General features: G+C 44.0%; 1 protein-coding gene across 1 annotated transcript in view; it reads left to right on the forward strand.

Annotated features, from left to right (window-relative positions):
- CHRFAM7A (CHRNA7 (exons 5-10) and FAM7A (exons A-E) fusion) overlaps positions 1–18,664 on the forward strand; it is a 114,952-nt gene that overhangs the window by 40,918 nt on the left and 55,370 nt on the right. The window contains exon 3 of the mRNA XM_053364980.1: positions 12,203–12,247. Within this exon, the coding sequence (XP_053220955.1) occupies positions 12,203–12,247 (45 nt within the window). The remainder of the gene's footprint in view (positions 1–12,202; positions 12,248–18,664) is intronic.

Genomic DNA, 18,664 nt, shown 5'->3' on the forward strand with positions numbered 1-18,664 from the left:
CTCCCGCATGCGTATAAGGTTGTAGGCCCCTCGTAGATCCAACTTGGTGAAGATCCGCCCCTTCCTCACCGTCGCGAGCAGGTCGTCAATTTTGGGCATGGGGAATGCTGTGGGCTTTGTCCTGGAATTGATGATTCTATAATCCACTATGAGCCTCCGTTCGGGCGTGTCTCTCTTCTTCACGAAAAACACGGGACCGCCCCCCACTGCTTTGGATTCCCGGATGAATCCCCGCTTCAAATTGCGATCTATGAACTCCCTGAGTTCTTGCATTTCGTCTTCAGACATGGAGTACAGTTTCCCAGTCGGCAGCGTCGCCCCTGGCAGGAGGTCAATCTTGCAGTCGTAGGGTCTGTGGGGAGGCAGCTTGTCTGCTTCCTTCTCGCAGAAGACTTCCAAAAAGGCCTTGTACTTGTTGGGCACCGCTTGCACCATGCCTAGGTGTAGCTGCGGTGCATCCTCTTGCCCCTCCTCTTCCTGGCAGGTCTGGATGCAATGCGCTGCGCAGTAGGAAGAGCAGAAGGTCAATTGCCGCTGGTACCACGCTAATGCCGGGCTGTGCCTATCCAGCCAACTCATGCCCAACACTATGGGCGTGTCCGACAGGTGAGTGACGTTGAAACTGATGACTTCACGGTGGTTCCCAATTTGCATCACCAGAGGCGGTGTCTGCTGTACCACCTCTCCTCCCAGTATCTTCCTGCCATCTACTGTGACAACATTTAGGGGCGTCGTGGCTGGCAGGAGTGCTATGCGATGCTGCTTGACGAAGTCCAACCCTACAAAGTCTGCGTTGCTACCAGAGTCAATGGTAATAGGGACCTCCAGGGTGAGCCCATCGGGCAGCTGGAGCGATGCAGTGAGTTGCACCACTGGTTTGGGTGGGAGGGGGTCTGTGGGCTGCAAAATCTCTGGGGACTGCTTCACTGACTCGCCTGGTTGAGCCCCAGTGCTTCTGTCTCCAACCAGGCTCCTCCGTTTCCCTGGGGCTGCTCCTCCTGCTGAATTGCTCCTTTAACAGTTGCTGAGGCTGCAGTGTGCTTCTGGAGCCTCTGGGGACACTCTTTGGCCATGTGCAGTGCACTGTCGCAGATGTAACACTTCCTGCTCCCTCTAGGAGTCTTCGCCTTGACTGCTCCTGGTGTTTGGGCTCTGCTTGCTGTCTGAGCCCTTGCACCTCCGATTTCCATTGGCTCCTCCCCCCTCATCAGAGCAGGCGTGGACTGAGCGCGCTCTGTCTCTCTGGGTAGGAAGGGAGTCGTTCTAACTGACGTGTTTGCTCTTCCCCCCTGCTCCCTGCTCCACGGGCGTTCTTCCAGGCGCACCCCAATTGCGAGCGCCCTTTGGACAACTTCTGTTGTATTTTGGGGTCTCTCTCCCCCCCCCCCCAAAAAAAAAAAATCCTTAAATAAGAGACACGGGGGAATGATTAATGGACTTCAATGTCTGTACACTAATGCGCAAAGTATGGGAAATAAACAAGATGAGCTTGAGCTCTTGGTACAGCAAACTAAATATGACATAATAGGCATCACTGAAACCTGGTGGGATAAGTCCCACGATTGGAATGTAATAATGGAGGGATACAATCTATTTCAGAGAAACAGACCAGACAAGAAAGGAGGAGGAGTGGCGTTATATGTCAGGGATGTGTATACCTGTGAAGAGATCCAAGATTTAGAACCTCAAAGCCAAAGTGAGAGCATTTGGGTCAAAATTAAGGGAGAGAAGAATAACAGTGACCTCATTGTGGGAGTTTACTATAGATCCCCAAGCCAAACGGAGGACATAGATGATGCCTTCCTGGAACAGATGGCCAAGCATGCAAAAGGAAGGGAGATAGTAGTAATGGGGGACTTCAATTACCCGGATATTTGTTGGATGTCAAACTCAGCCAAGAGCATAAGGTCAAACAGATTCCTCACTGGCCTTGCAGACAACTTCATTGTCCAGAAAGTGGGAGAAGCTACAAGAGGAACAGCCATTTTAGATCTGGTCCTAACCAATGTTGATGACCTGGTTAGTGGGGTAGAAGTGGAAGGATCATTAGGCGCGAGTGATCATGCTCTTCTGAAGTTTACTATACAGCGGAAAGGAGCAGCCAAGCATACTAGGACTCAATTTCTCGACTTTAAGAAAGCCGACTTCATAAAACTTAGGGAAGTGCTGGGTGAGATCCCATGGACAGTAATACTAAAAGGAAAGGGAGTTCATGATGGCTGGGAGTTTGTTAAGAGGGAGATAGTAAAAGCACAACTTCAGGCAATACCAATGAGACGGAAACATGGAAGGTGCCTAAAGAAGCCAGGGTGGCTATCTAAAGAACTTTTAACTGAGTTAAGATTAAAAAAGGATGTGTACAAAAAATGGAAAAGGGGGGAAACCACCAAAGAGGAATTCAAACAAATAGCCAGCACGTGTAGACACAAAGTCAGAAAAGCTAAAGCACAGAATGAACTCAGGCTTGCTAGAGAGGTTAAAAGCAACAAAAAAGCCTTTTATGGGTATGTTCGTAGCAAAAGGAAGAACAAAAAAACAGTGGGGTCACTCAGAGGAGAAGATGGTGAAATGCAAACAGGGGACACAGAAAGGGCTGAACTCCTCAATGCCTTCTTTGCCTCAGTCTTCTCCGATAAAGAAAACAATGCCCGACCTGAAGAATTTGGAGCAAATGATTCAGCAGAGGAAACACAGCCCAGAATAACTAAGGAGATAGTACAAGAATACTTGGCTAGTCTAGATGTATTCAAGTCTCCAGGGCCAGATGAACTGCATCCAAGAGTATTAAAAGAACTGGCAGATGTGATTTCAGAACCACTGGCAGTCATCTTTGAGAATTCCTGGAGAACAGGCGAAGTCCCGGCAGACTGGAGGAGGGCAAATGTTGTCCCTATTTTCAAAAAGGGGAAAAGAGAGGACCCAAATAATTACCGCCCAGTCAGTCTGACATCAATACCAGGGAAGATTCTGGAGCAGATCATTAAGCAAACAGTCTGTGAGCACCTGGAAAGGAATGCTGTGATCACCAATAGTCAGCATGGATTTCTGAAAAATAAGTCATGTCAGACTAACCTGATCTCGTTTTTTGACAGAATTACAAGCCTGGTAGATGAAGGGAACGCAGTGGATGTAGCCTACCTTGATTTCAGCAAGGCATTTGACAAGGTGCCCCATGATATTCTTGTAAAGAAGCTGGTAAAATGCGGTCTTGACTATGCTACCACTCAGTGGATTTGTAACTGGCTGACTGACCGAACCCAAAGGGTGCTCATCAATGGTTCCTCTTCATCCTGGAGAAGAGTGACTAGTGGGGTGCCACAGGGTTCTGTCTTGGGCCCGGTCTTATTCAACATCTTTATCAACGACTTGGATGATGGACTCAAGGGCATCCTGATCAAATTTGCAGATGACACCAAACTGGGAGGGGTGGCTAACACCCCAGAGGACAGGAACACACTTCAAAACGACCTTGACAGATTAGAGAACTGGGCCAAAACAAACAAGATGAATTTTAACAGGGAGAAATGTAAAGTATTGCACTTGGGCAAAAAAAATGAGAGGCACAAATACAAGATGGGTGACACCTGGCTTGAGAGCACTACATGTGAAAAGGATCTAGGAGTCTTGGTTGACCACAAACTTGACATGAGCCAACAGTGTGACGCGGCAGCTAAAAAAGCCAATGCAATTCTGGGCTGCATCAATAGGAGTATAGCATCTAGATCAAGGGAAGTAATAGTGCCACTGTATTCTGCTCTGGTCAGACCTCACCTGGAGTACTGTGTCCAGTTCTGGGCACCACAGTTCAAGAAGGACATTGACAAACTGGAACGTGTCCAGAGGAGGGCAACCAAAATGGTCAAAGGCCTGGAAACGATGCCTTATGAGGAACGGCTAAGGGAGCTGGGCATGTTTAGCCTGGAGAAGAGGAGGTTAAGGGGTGATATGATAGCCATGTTCAAATATATAAAAGGATGTCACATAGAGGAGGGAGAAAGGTTGTTTTCTGCTGCTCCAGAGAAGAGCACACGGAGCAATGGATCCAAACTACAAGAAAGAAGATTCCACCTAAACATTAGGAAGAACTTCCTGACAGTAAGAGCTGTTCGACAGTGGAATTTGCTGCCAAGGAGTGTGGTGGAGTCTCCTTCTTTGGAGGTCTTTAAGCAGAGGCTTGACAACCATATGTCAGGAGTGCTCTGATGGTGTTTCCTGCTTGGCAGGGGGTTGGACTCGATGGCCCTTGTGGTCTCTTCCAACTCTATGATTCTATGATTCTATGATTCTATGATTCTATGATTCCCCTCGCCAGCTCATCTTTCACGGCTCCATTCAGCCCCTCCCAGAACAGATCCCTGACGGCAGCTGAGTCCTTCTGCCAGCCCAGCACATTTACTAACCCAAAAAAGCGGGAATGATACTGGCGCACCGTCGCTTTTCCTTGCCGCAATCCATGCATTTCCCTTCTAGCGACATCCACATCCACCATTGATTTAAAGCAAGCGTCCATGGCTCCAATAAAGGCGCTTGAATCTTTGAGGGCGGGGTCATTTTCGCGTAACAAGGTTCGCAGCCACGACTTAGCTTCCCCATGCAGATGAGTGATTATGAAACCCACTTTCTCCTCCTCATCTCTAAAATCTTTCCGAAGCAAATTGAGCGCGAAAACTACTTCTGCTCTGAAGTTAGGGTACTGCTGCAGGTTCCCGTCAAAATGGGTCACAAGGCTTGCCCCCCTTTTCCCGAGGGCAACTCCCTCCGGCTTGGCTCCCAGCTGCCCCTCCTTTCCCCATTTGTCCCACCTGGCTTGCAGATCCTGGCAGAGCGCAGCTGTTTCTCCTTCTTTTTTCTTAGACGCAGCCAATTCTGCGTAGAGCGTTGACACCGCTTCCTGCAATTGCTTGATTTTTTCCTCTGTAGTCATCTTTGCCTATCTTCGTGAGCTTGCAGAGTTTTTGAGAGATGGGACTTACTGTCAGCGCTGCCCAAGGTCCCAGCTCACACAAGACCAACGCTGCTTCTTGCTCAAGTTTAAAAGTCTTTATTGAAGTTCAGTCTCATTTCCAGACGTGCAGCGCGCAACGCTACATCTATCCGTCAGATCGTAGAAGTCCCATCTGAATCTCCGCCCCCCTGACACCAGCTTAAGATTCTAGCTTTACTCCACCTCTTCCTCTGTTCCTTCTTTCTCTGGGTCCTTCTGCTAGTCGGAGTCTCTGCCCTCCGAGATTCTTCTGACGCTGATTCTCCCGACTCCTCCCCCCCCCTCTTTCGGGCTTTAGGACCTGGCTCCCAATCCGGGTCTTCTGCTGTCCCGCGCTCCTCCACATTTGAACTTGGCGCGCGCGCGCAGCCTCCCACTTTCCTTCTGACCGTTACACTTGTGTCACTGCTCCCCCTTTCGGGGAGGCTAGCTGGACCTGGCCTTCCCTCCTTCTCCCCACTCCCCGATGGAGGAGAAGATGGTCCTGACTCACGTGACTCTTCCCCCCCACTGTGCTCTGGTGGGGAAACTGGCCCTACTCCTCCGCTGCCCCTTTGGGACTCCCCTCTGGTTCCTTGTTTATGGATCGTCCCCTCTGGGATTCGCCTCGCCCTTACCATAGGCGCCCTCTCCTGGGAATCTTCTGATTCGCTGGAGAAGCTCATGGAATCTCTCGGTCCACTGTCATATTCCCCTACGCTCCCCTCTGATTCCTCTCCTCCGCTCTCTATCTGCTCTCTCCCCTGCTCTTCTGCTCCTGAGCCTCTGACACCTACGTTTTTAGCTTCACCCACCTCCTTGTTTACTATGTGTGCCTGCAGGGAATTCTGAATAAAGCATCCACAATAGATTGCCAAACCACAACAGAACAGCCATTTTGACACCAGCATGGTGTGTGTGCGCTGCAGTATGTGTTCACTACAGGCCATTTTTTATAGAAGTTGTATCTGTAGAATCTGTAGCATGAGGAGCTAGTCCTGTATAGCAGGTCCCTCCCTTTCCCGTGTCACCTTGTATTGAACTCCACATTCTGTTTCCTCACAAAGTCTTTAATTGACTCATCTTGTTCTTCATCAGAACCTTTCCAAAGAAGATTATTTGAGCATTTATCTACCTTTGCAGGGAAGTATTTTTTGCACACATTATGTGGCAGGAGAATTGCAATTCAGAGAAATGCAAATTTCAAAGGATGGCTGCATTTCAGTTCACATGTTCTTTTGGTATTGAAACTGTTGCTGATGTTCTATGGCAAAGGGATAACACATGGTTTGGCCTTTGGAAGATGATTTCCTGAGGCACTGTGGTCTTTCTGCTCATTAAGATGTTGTGTGCAGCTGTGGGCCCCCCTCCCGCTGGCAACAACAACAACAACCCATTGGAATTATTCACCCTTCAATAGTCATCTTATTTGTTGCCAATATGAAGACTGATATTTTTGCAAAAGGAAAATCCATCCTGTTCATTGTTTGGCAGGCAGCAGCATTATTGGTTGCACTTCGGCCTGCTGTGATATTTTTATGTCTGGGTAACAAGGGGCTGGAAGATTCATTTTGAGGGAAGGGAATCTTTGGTGCAGTAATCTGAGTGGGAGCTATTATGCCCAAGAATGCTCTCTTACACATCCCGAATTTTAAAAGTCATGAAATGCACAAGGGAGAGAGTGAGCAGCAACTGCCTGGAGTTGCTTCTTCGTCACTGATGCTCACTTGTGAGCTCTGCCAAACTGTACAAATTAGTGATTCAGGAACAAGAGTAAGGTACATGGTTCTCCACTCCCATTTTTCTTGATGCCTTGTCATGACATTTGAGTCATGGGGCTCTTAAGAGCTCATGTAAACTCAGGATAACTCCCTGAGAGAAGAAAAAACAATAATCTAGGCACTTGAGTCTTCATTCTTTCAGTTAGGCAGACAGACAGCCATTTGATTTATATCCCAGTCATTGGCTGGACCAGAGCCCCCAAAGCAATGTACAACAGTCATTTTTAAAATGCAGTGGTTAAGCTACAAATCTTTCATTTTAAAAATTAAAGCCATGTAAGGGATGGGCCCACAAGAAAATGCATTGGGGTGGGGAGAGACGAGAGCCTTTGAAAAACAGAATGATAAAAGGTGATATATACTCAGAGAAGAAGAAAGAAATGAAAGTTAATGGCTTTCCACACTTGTGTTATTTATTTTATTTGTCTCTCACCTTTTTCTCCAAGGAGCTTTTCATGCTTCTCTCCCTCATTTAATCCCCACAACAACCCTGTGAGGTAGGTTACACTGAGAGAGGCAGTGATGGGCCAAAGGTCACCGCAGTCATGGCTGAGTGGGGATTTCAGTGGTGCATGTGGATTTGCCTCATGCCCCCCCACTTGGGGAAAGAGACCTCAAGGTGGTCTTTTTCTTTGGCACAGGGCCTGAAACCAGGTGGGCCTGAGAGATCAGTGGGAGTGTGCAGGCTAGTCTGGTATTTAAGGCTACTCCGCCCACTCTTCTACACTGCCCTCCCTCCTTCCCTTTATAGTGTGGGCTTTGGCTAGCTGTCTTTTATGGTGCTGAGTAGAAACGGGGGTGGGGAGCTCCTAATTGGCACTTGGGACTTCCTGCTTTTGCCTGTTTCACACTGTTCAGTTTGTGCTGATTTGACATTCTTTGCCTTTTTTGGCATTCAGTGCAGCAGGTGAGGAAAGGTGAGCCCTTAATTCATGGCTCCCCTGAGACATGATGGGGAGAGTAAGGGGTACTCCTGTGTCATCACCCACAGGTGGAGGCTTGCAGCTACTTGGTCTGCACATCATGGTGAACCCTGGACAGCAGGGATACACTTCCCCCACCCTCGGCTGAGGAGCAAATAACCCGCTGGCTTACAAACCCAGCTTCCCTCTTATGGCATCTTTGATTCCTCCCGTACTTAGTTATTTGGCTGATTGATAGAGTCTCTGATTCATTATATTTCAACCTAATAAGTTGTCTTAAGTCTTCTTCCTGGGAAAATGGAGGACCTTTTAATTCTTTGGAACATGAATGGAGAAGGAAAAGAGCAGCAGGAGGGCCAGCTCTGAGTTGATCCACAGGCAGGTATGGGATGGTGTCCTCATCTCCTTGCCTGCCCTCCTCTCCTGTTTCCATCAGAGGGCAAGTAGTACGTGGGGGAAAAGGAAAAACAAAATGAATCCAATATAACACATTTTAAAACAAAGCAGCATTCCTGTAAATAAAAACACTACAGGCAGCCGGCAGACAGGTCAGACTAAGCACAAAACCTGGACAAATAAGTGAGTTTTGACCTGGCACCAACATCACAAACATTATCCAGTGGATGAGAAGTCTCTCTCCCTTGTGGCCACATCACAAACTTCACCCAGTGACGGGGCAAGACCCACATGGTGGATCTGAAGACATGGGCAGGCTAGCGTTGTGAGAGGTGCTCCTTCAGCTATTTGAGTCCCACTTCACTTACTTACCAGCCCTTCAAGCACAAGGCTCCAGGGCAGGGGACAACAATATAAAAATACACCCACCCTGCCCATCACTATATCTCTGCTTCTGCCAGGAGCTGGAGTCAGGTATAGGTCAGCAATGAAAAGCATGGTGTATGTGAAGGTAGCTCTTTATTCAAAGGAACCAAAACAACGCAGGTCTAGTGACCCCAGCAGCTCTTCCCAGTAGGTCTTGCCTCAACAAAGCAGTGGTGAGGACTGAAGTCCCCAGCTTCCCACCACTTTCTAAGGCTTCTGCTCTCCAGGGTCTTTCCCAAGCATTCACAAACTGTGTCTGTGCACAACCAGTCTCTGTTCTGGGAGAACAGGGGGAAGGGGAGCTGGTTGTAGCAGGAGGGGGAGAGTCCCTGGATTCTTCAGCAGTCTGTCTCAGCTCTGCTTCTTGGCCATTCTCCTCTCCAGCCTTGGAGTATGAACTGCTCTCTGTCACAGCCTCTTCCTGCTCCATAAACCCTGTTACCTCTTCTGCTTCAAACACCTTCTCCTCCCAGTCTGCTCCTTCTTCTCCCTCTGACCACTTATCATCATCCCACCACCACTTCTTCCCCTAGGGGTTCCCTACCTGGTGCCTCCCCCCACTCCTCTGCATCCAGCCAGTCCAGGACATCGGCTCTACTCTATCTCTCCTAGGTGTCAAAGGCCAGGTTAATGAGGTATGTCTTCAACGTATGAGCAAAGCAATACAATGAAGTAGCCAGATGCACCTCAATGAGGAGGAGATTCCACAGCTTAGCGGCTGCCACAGAGAATGCCCTGTCCTTAACTGCCACCCACAGACTTTTGAGGGTGGTGAAATAACCAGGAGAGCCTTCTCAACTGATCTTGACACAGTCTCAAACCAAGATGTGCTCCCCTAAGCCCACATCCCCAGCACACTCACACTCCTGTCTCAGTGACATCTATGCTGGCTTGCTCATGTCCACAGAATGGAAGATGGCAGGATCCCCAAGAACATGCTCTATGGGGAGCTGGCTTTAGGCACCAAGCCCATTGACAGACCACCTCTGGATTATAAAAAAAGTCTGCAAATGAGATATGACAGCTGGCAACATTAACACTGCCATGTGGGAATGCCTTGCAGAAGATGCAGTGCCTCAGTCAGGTCATGTATCTACAGCAGTGACCAGAGATGGAATGACTAGTGGGAGGAGCACAGAAAGAAGAAATGCCACAGCACAACTGCATCAGCACAACCGGATGCCTTCACCTGCCCCAGCTGCCAGAAAACATCTCTCCCGTATCAGTCTCTACAGCCCCAGCAGGTTCTGTAACTCTCCAATAGTTTGACTTCACCCCCAAAGCCACACTCTTCCATTGTCTCCTAAGACAGATCGATGCCAGCCAACCCCCCCCAACCATTGGCAGATTGTCTGATGTTCATGGAAACTGGAGTCCAAGAACATCTGGAGGGCTGCTCACCCCTCCCATTCTGCTTTAAAGTTAGCACTGGCACCTTGAATTGGTTTCAGAAGCATCTGGGCAGCCAACGTGGAGCTTTTCTGGGGATGTCATTAACCAGGCAGGTGTTCAAGGCTTAATGGATTCATCCCCTTGGAAAGCAGGGTTTTCATTTATTCCATTTTTTTACTCCCTTCAATAGCCATTTGCTTGTCTGATGAATTACACACATTTCTGTATGCATGGAAAGTAATAATGTTGCCATTAACATGGATGAGGTATGGTTGTGAATCGCTGTGGTAACAAGCCACACCTTTAGGAAGCCATTATGAACAAAGCCTTCAAGGAAACAGAACACAGATAAAGAGTGATGGATTGTTTTCCTCAGGCATCAATGGGAGTCCTGGTGGTAAAGAAAGTCTATTTTCACCAAGGTTCTTAAATAACCATTTGGCTGAAAGGCAGTGCTTATTTGTCACAGATGGACTGTGGGTACAGCTGCTGTTAACCTTCGTGGACAAAATATCCACCCAAGAGGACACCTGAGCTGTGAGGCACAGACGCCAAATTGACCTGCAAACCCAAATCCAGAGGCTAATTTGCTTGGTCTGTTGCCCATATGGAACCTCTGTATTTTTATTCATTGTTAAGCGGGGCGGGGTGGGTGGGTGAGATCCAGCTATACATAGGTATGCATGGGCAGATGCTGGACCCAGCTGTGGATGGGTCGGTCGGTATTCACTTGTTGCCATCACTCCTCTGTAACATAGATTTCTCCGTCTTAATTATGATGGGTCTAGATCAGCTCTTCTTTTTGTCAGGCCTCTGTCTTCACTTGGTCTCCCCACATGTAGGGCTGGTGACAGCAAAAGCCTCAGAGGATGACCTGTTTGCTCTCATTCTAGTTTGGGGCTATTCCTGAGAGGCAGGTGGTAAGATGGAGTTGAACCAAAAGTTCTCCTATGAGATTTTTTGTATCTCATGGGATGAGATACATCAACATATCTTTCAGCCTCTCCCTCCCACCGTCTAAGACCACCCCCCTTTTTATAAAGAGTTCTTGAGGATTTGGATCTTCTGATTCTGCTATGAACTGACTCTTTCCACACCTTCTGGACTAGAGTAGAACTGATTCAGCTTTTCTGATGCAGTGAAGAAGCAAAGAAAATGAAAACTGCATTTTTTTTAAAAAATGTGCAGTTTAAGAGAAAATGTATTTAGAAATTTACCTATTTAAATAAATTGTGCAGTTGTTTTTTTATAAATCTTATTAATACAGAAATGTAGTGGAATGGAATTATAAGTGGACACATGTGGAAGTGATCCTTATTTCTTAGCAATGTCAAGTGTATACCTGGCAAGGGTGTGTGGCCAGTAGACACAGCAGCATTAGAGTACAGGATGGGTGAGCACCATCAGTCCCTCTCATGTCTCCACTTAATATATGTAAACATCCCTAGTTTCTCCTGGGCTTTGTGGATTCAGCTGGTGGGGAGCTAATTTGTTCAATGTCTGAAAGCAACTCTCAGCCTAGGATAGGGGTAGCCAACATGGCACTCTCCAGATGTTTTTGGACTCCAACTTGCAGCAGCCTCAGCCAACATGGCTAACAGTCAAGGATGATGGGAACTGTACTCCAGTAACAGCCGGAGCGCACCCTGCTGGCTGCTTCTGGTCTCCAAGTTCACCCGATGACTTCTTCAGAGAAGGGTTGGGCAGGAGGCAGAGTGGAATCTCTGGGTGCTTTACAGTTGATCAAGGAGTGTTTCTGGACTTACAAATTGTTTAACAATGATGACTTTTGCCGCTGCAATTAAGCAGCTGAAATGAAGAATGCTAACCAGGAATGGGCTTTCTGTGCACAAGGACTGTGGTCCCAGTTAAGGTCTGGCATGGCAGACAATAACTTAGGTTCAGAATGTGCGCAAAGGAACCCAGTTCATTCATTCTAGCTGTGTGCTTTTTGCACCTCCAGTAGATCTATTAAAAACCCCCAGAGTTGATCTGAAAATCCTGAACCCATCCCTGCTCTAGAGGATCTGGTTGAGCTGCCACACAGGATAACCCATAAGCAATAAATAGCCTGATGCCCTGTATCAACGAGAATGATAATTCACATTAGTCAGTGACCTATTTCTGAAAGTGCTTGATGCAAGGTATTATGAAGGAACTAGATGCCTTTCAAGCAGGATCCTTTGGTTTTGAGCAGGCAGCTATTTGAGATTCATAGCAGAGGAAAGCTATTTCAATAACTCTTCATAACAGCTTTTTAAAAATAAAAATAAAAAGAACAACAACCAACATTGATTTGTTCCTTTCCTTTCCTTTGGCAGGATGAAAAGAACCAAGTTTTAACCACCAACATTTGGCTACACATGGTGAGTGTTAAAGTTTAGAAGTTTCCTTTAAGAGGGTGATTTTATCAGTAACTTAGGAAGTTCTCATATGCCAAGAACTAGCTCCAGATTGTCTACACTGGCTAGCAGTTGCTCTCTGGGACTTCAAGCAGGGGACACCCCAGCCCTTCCCAGAGATGCTGGGGATTAAACCTGGGACCTTCTGCATGCAAAGCAGAGGCTCCATCATGGAGCTACAGCTCCTCCCTTTAAAAGAAACATGTGGGCACCATGGAAAGTGAAACTGCAGAGACCCAGAAGGCTGCTATGTATCAAGCCAGACCAATGGTCCATCTAGTTCAGTATCATCCACACTGACCTGCAGCAGCTTTCCAGTTTTCCAGACAGGAGTGTTTCCTCAGTCCTACATAGAGATGCTGGGGATTGAACCTGGGACCTTCTGCATGCAAAGCAGATGTTCTACAGTAAAAACAGCAAAAAGACCTTAAAGGCTAACAGAATATAACAAGCCCAATATTTGCTCCTTGTGATTGGTTTAGTGAATGAATTCATTTAATAAAATATTGATTCTTTTCCATTGTAAGATATATATCAGAGAGTGTCAGACATTAACTGCTACTGCATGCCAGCTGTCAAATACGGTCAGACATGCTGAGTGTGTGTCAGTAAGTCAGCTGTCCACTCTTGTGAAATCCCGAATACTATGGTAGGCCAGCTATCAGATGTTGTCCCAAATGGACAGCATTGACTTTCACCTTCCTCTGGTGGCGCCACAACTACGATGTGTAATGGAAGGTGAGAGGTGGGGGGCGGGCGTGCCAAATGTTGGTGTTGTACAGAGCACCACTGAAATTTGAAAACCCAAGGTCTGCCACTGACATGGATAGTACACACATCAAATGAGCAAACATCCCTTAATCAAAAGCGAGGAGTGCTCACAAGGACTCCTGAAGTCGTCTGAATCTGGAAGTTAACTTCATAAATTTCGACTCTCTTTTCCCATCCCTCCACTTTTTTCACTGCCTTCATTTCCTTCTGAAATATACTTGGAGTTGAGTGTTGATTTCATGCTCTTTACTTCAGCTCATGGTCATCAGTGAGTGAATGAGTTTCCCCCCAAAACCTCTGGCTATATATACATTATTTACACAATGGGTCCCGCATGATTGGCTGATTCAATTCCCCTCCTGGAGCCTGATTGGGCTGCTCCTGCAGCCCAGTCAGGTTGCTGATTGACTTCCTCCTGGACCCAGATTGGGCAGCTCCTGCAGACCAATCAAGTTGCTGCCTTCTAGGATCTTACCTGCCTATTGTTCTAGGATCCAAGCTCAGTACATAATACCTTCAGTATCAACCATCAGTTACATCAAAGAGCTCTTTACTCAAACTGACTGTATTTCAGATGTTGCACGGTGCATTGAGCAGCAGGACACAGTGACATAACGGTGTTACTAGAAATTGACATGAAGTGTATTTACACAACTCCATTTTAAACAATTTGAGGGGAGGGTTACAGGATGCAGAACAGGGGACACTGCGGAAGATAAAGAACTATTCAACTGGAAATGCCAAAAAATGGGAATTATTTTCATATGTGGTGGAAACACCAGTATATTTTAAAAATGGGAAAAAGTTGATAGTTTAATAAGAGACCAGCTACATATATGCAAGGTTCCTCCCCTTTCTTTTTACAGTCCTCCCCAGTACCAAGTACTGTTTTTGCTGCCCATGGCATCCATTATGTGCTGGCACTCACAGCACTTTTATCAACGTATGATTTAAAAAAACACTGCATTGTAAGGAATGGACACAAGGAACTTGTCTCTTATATGTTGAAAGCATCAAGGTTACTGTATGCAAGCAAGTGAAGATTACAAACCAACCAATCAATAGAATGGATTGATAAACACTGGGAATTTGTGTCAATGACAACATTAACACATTTTATAAAAATAAACCAGAAAAAGACTGGCAAGATATTTTTGAAACAAACTAGGAAGCATTTATTGAATAACGAAGACAAGGCTTTTGCACTACTTTGAATTAGATTATTTGAAATATGAGTATACAAGCTGGATTTTTTAAAAACATTTTTTTATTAAAGATTTCTTGGTTTACAAAAGTATGTGCAATGTCAAGTTACATTTTCTACATATCAGTTTCTTTTTTTATAAGATATTTATTAAAGTTTAACAATTACAGAAAAAAGAAAAACAGAGAATAATATTAAAAAAAGATTACAATACTTCAAAAATAAAGAAAAATACAACACTAAAGCGAAAAAAGAAAAAGAAAAGAAAAAAGAAAAAACTCAAAAACAATACAACTAAACAATAACATTTAAAAAACATTAACATCCAGTATTTTCATATCATTATCTTTCATTTACTTATTTCCTTGACTTCCTCACGCCTCCCTTTTTGTATTCTGTTTCATAATTGTTCCAGCAAGTCCTTTCCCTCTTTCTCAAATTTTGTTCCTTAATTTATCTTAACACAATTTAACCTTAAATTTTACACTTTAACCCATTAACAGTCCATTTTTACTTAATTCTTTGTAACCTTTCTGCTAAGACCATGTAAATCCATTCCAGCATCTTTCTAACATTCATTAATTTTACAGTGTTTTTTAAAGTATACTTTAATTTTTTTCCAATCTTCTTCCATCGACTCTTCTCCCTGGTCTCGGATTCTGCCAGTCATTTCCGCCATTTCCATGTAGTCCATCAGTTTCATCTGCCATTCTTCCCTGGTGGGTAGATCTTGCGTCTTCCAGTGCTTTGCAATAAGTATTCTTGCTGCTGTTGTGGTGTACATAAAAAACGTTCTGTCTTTCTTTGGCACCAATTGGCCAACCATGCCCAGGAGAAAGGCCTCTGGTTTCTTCAGGAAGGTATATTTAAATACCTTCTTCATTTCATTATAGATCATCTCCCAGAATGCCTTAATCTTTGGGCATGTCCACCAAAGGTGAAAGAAAGTACCTTCTGTCTCCTTACATTTCCAGCATTTATTATCAGGCAAATGGTAAATTTTTGCAAGCTTGACTGGTGTTATGTACCACCTATAGATCATTTTCATTAAATTCTCTTTTAAGGCATTACATGCCATAAATTTCATACCAGTGGTCCATAACTGTTCCCAGTCAGCCATCATAATATTATGTCCAACATCTTGTGCCCATTTAATCATAGCAGATTTCACCGTTTCATCTTGAGTATTCCATTTCAACAGCAAGTTATACATTCTTGACAAATTCTTAACTTTAGAGTCTAACAGTTCTGTTTCCAATTTTGATTTTTCCACTTGGAAGCCTATTTTTTTGTCCAAATTATATGCCTCCATTATTTGATAGTAATGGAGCCAATCTCGCACTTTATTTTTTAATTTTTCAAAACTCTGCAATTTTAGTCTGTCTCCCTCTTGTTCCAAAATTTCCCAATATTTCGGCCATTTAGCCTCCATATTGAGTTTTTTCTGAGCCTTCACTTCCATTGGTGACAGCCACCTTGGGGTTTTATTTTCAAGCAGATCCTTGTATCTTATCCAAACATTAAACAGTGCTTTTCTAACAAAATGGCTTTTGAACGCTTTATGTGCTTTGACCTTATCATACCACAAATATGCATGCCAACCAAATACGTTATTGAAACCTTCCAAATCCAACAAATCAGTGTTTTCAAGAAGCAGCCATTCTTTCAGCCAACAAAAAGCGGCTGATTCATAATAAAGTTTTAGGTCTGGCAGGGCAAACCCACCTCTTTCTTTTGCATCTGTTAATATCTTAAATTTTATACGAGGCTTCTTGCCCTGCCAGACAAATCTAGAGATATCTCTCTGCCACTTCTTAAAACAATCCATTTTATCCACAATTTGCAATGTTTGAAACAGAAACAACATTCTTGGCAATACATTCATTTTTATCACAGCAATTCGGCCTAAAAGCGATAACTTCAAATTTGACCATATTTCTAAATCCTTTTTCAGTTCAGTCCAACATTTTTCATAATTATCCTTAAATAAATTCACATTCTTAGCAGTCATGTTTACCCCTAAATATTTCACTTTCTTAACCAGTGTCAATCCTGTCTCCTTCTGAAATTTATCTCTCTCAATCTCAGTTAGATTTTTCTCCAAAACTTTTGTTTTCATCATATTCAACTTAAAACCTGCTACCTGACCGAATTCTTGAATCAATTCTAATACTCTTTTAGTACTTGATTCTGGCTCCTGTAAAGTCAATACCAAATCATCAGCAAATGCTTTCAATTTGTACTGTTTGGCTCCTACTTGTATACCTTTTACCATTTGGTCCCTTCTAATCATATTTAACAAAACTTCCAGGACCGATATAAAAAGCAATGGAGAGATTGGGCAGCCTTGTCGTGTTCCTTTCTCGATCTTAAATTCTTCCGTCACTACATTGTTTACAATTAACTTAGCCTTTTGTTCTAAATAAATTGCACCTATACCGTTTCCAAAGCCTTGACCAACCCCCATCCCCAATAGATTCTTCTTCATGAAACTCCAGGAAATATTGTCAAAGGCTTTCTCTGCGTCCACAAAAATCAAAACTGCTTTAGTATTAATCTTCACTTGTAGTTTTTCTAAAATATTGATTATATTCCTCGTATTGTCAGACAAATGTCTACCCGGGAGAAAACCCGCTTGATCTTTATGAATTTCTTCTGCTAGCACCTTTTTTAATCTTTTGGCCAAAATGTCTGCAAAGATTTTGTAATCCACATTAAGCAGTGATATGGGGCGGTAGTTCTTAAGCTGCGTCTTTTCAGTCTCTGTTTTCGGTATAAGTGTAATGTATGCTTCCTTCCACGACTCTGGCGCCCTTTTCCCTTCCATTATTTCATTACAGACTTCCTTTAAAGGTTGTATTAACCATTCTTTCAAAGATCTATAATATCTAGAAGTCAGTCCGTCCGGTCCTGGAGATTTACCTAATTGCATATTCTGAATGGCCCCTTCTACTTCCTGTTCCATTATTTTATAATCCAACATTAATCTGTTTTCTTGGGAAATTTTTGTAGTCCATTTATTTTCAAAAATTTATCAATGTCCATTTCTTTCTGCTTCTCCTGTGTATATAATTGTTTAAAGTACCTCTGGAAACACTTTCTGATTTCCACTGGATTCTGTATATTTTTTCCTTCCACTTCCAGATTCGTAATAGTATTAAGTTTTTGTCTTTTTTTCAATTGCCAGGCCAACAGTTTCCCACACTCGTTTGCCGATTCAAATGTCTTTTGTCTCATCTGTTTAATTTTCCATTCTATTTCCTGATTCATCATTTTCATATATTGTACTTGGTATAACTTTATTTCTTTCAAAATCTCCTGAGACTTTGGTTTCGCCCTCAGTTTCTTCTCTCCTTCCTTTATTCTTTCCAGAATTTTGTTTTTTTTCCTCATTTTGCATTCTCTTCTTAATTGCATTTTGTTGTATCAAGAATCCTCTCATGACGGCTTTGCTTGCATCCCAAATTACTCTTTTTTCCACAGTTGTGTTCATGTTTATCTCAAAGTAGTCTCTCAAAGTTTTTGGGGCCTTTTTAGTAAATTCTTCATTCCTAAACAAAGAGTCATTCATCCTCCATCTAAAGGAACCAGATGGCATCAATTTCATTTCCATCTTCACAGCATTATGGTCAGAGCTGGTCTTAGGGCAAATTTCAACTTTACTTATCTTCGGAGCCATTCCTCTGGTTACCCAGATTTGGTCAATTCTTGTCCATGTCATTTTAGCCTCGGAGAAGAAAGTTCCCTCTCTTCCCAGAGGATTCTTCGTTCTCCAGATATCAATTAAGTCCATATTTTCAGTCATATCAAAGAAAGTTTTGGTAGTCTTCCGTCCTTAGTAACTATTTGTCTTTGTGCCTTATCCATGTTTGTAGACACTACACCATTCATATCTCCCATCAAAATCATATTATAATCCAGATAGTCCATCAGTGTCTCATGTAACTTTAAAAAAAAGTCCGATTTCCCTTCATTTGGTGCATAAATGCCTATTATCAAGAATTTTTCTCCTTGTGTTTGAATTTCAATTGCAACAAATCTTCCTTGATCATCTTTAAATATAAATTTAGGTAATAAACTCTCCTTTGCATAGAGGACCACTCCTCTTTTTTGACTTTATCCGATGAAATAAATTCTTGGCCTAATTTTTTGTTACTCAGTAGCTTCCTGTGTAAGCTTGTCACATGTGTTTCTTGTAAACAAATCAAGTCCAATTGCTCTTTTTTCAACAAATGAAACACTCTCCTCCTTTTTTCCGGGCTGTTCAGTCCATTCACATTCCAGCTCAAGGCCCGCAGCGCCATCCTGTGATTACTTTGATACCCCCCCAACTGCCCCCAGAGCTTGTTCCTCTTCTGTCGGTAGTAGTGTTGGTACGTTCACTGGGGAGTCCAATCCAAAGGACA

The sequence above is a fragment of the Podarcis raffonei genome, chromosome 14 (assembly GCF_027172205.1).
Source record: "Podarcis raffonei isolate rPodRaf1 chromosome 14, rPodRaf1.pri, whole genome shotgun sequence".
In the NCBI taxonomy this organism is placed as follows: Eukaryota; Metazoa; Chordata; class Lepidosauria; order Squamata; family Lacertidae; genus Podarcis; species Podarcis raffonei.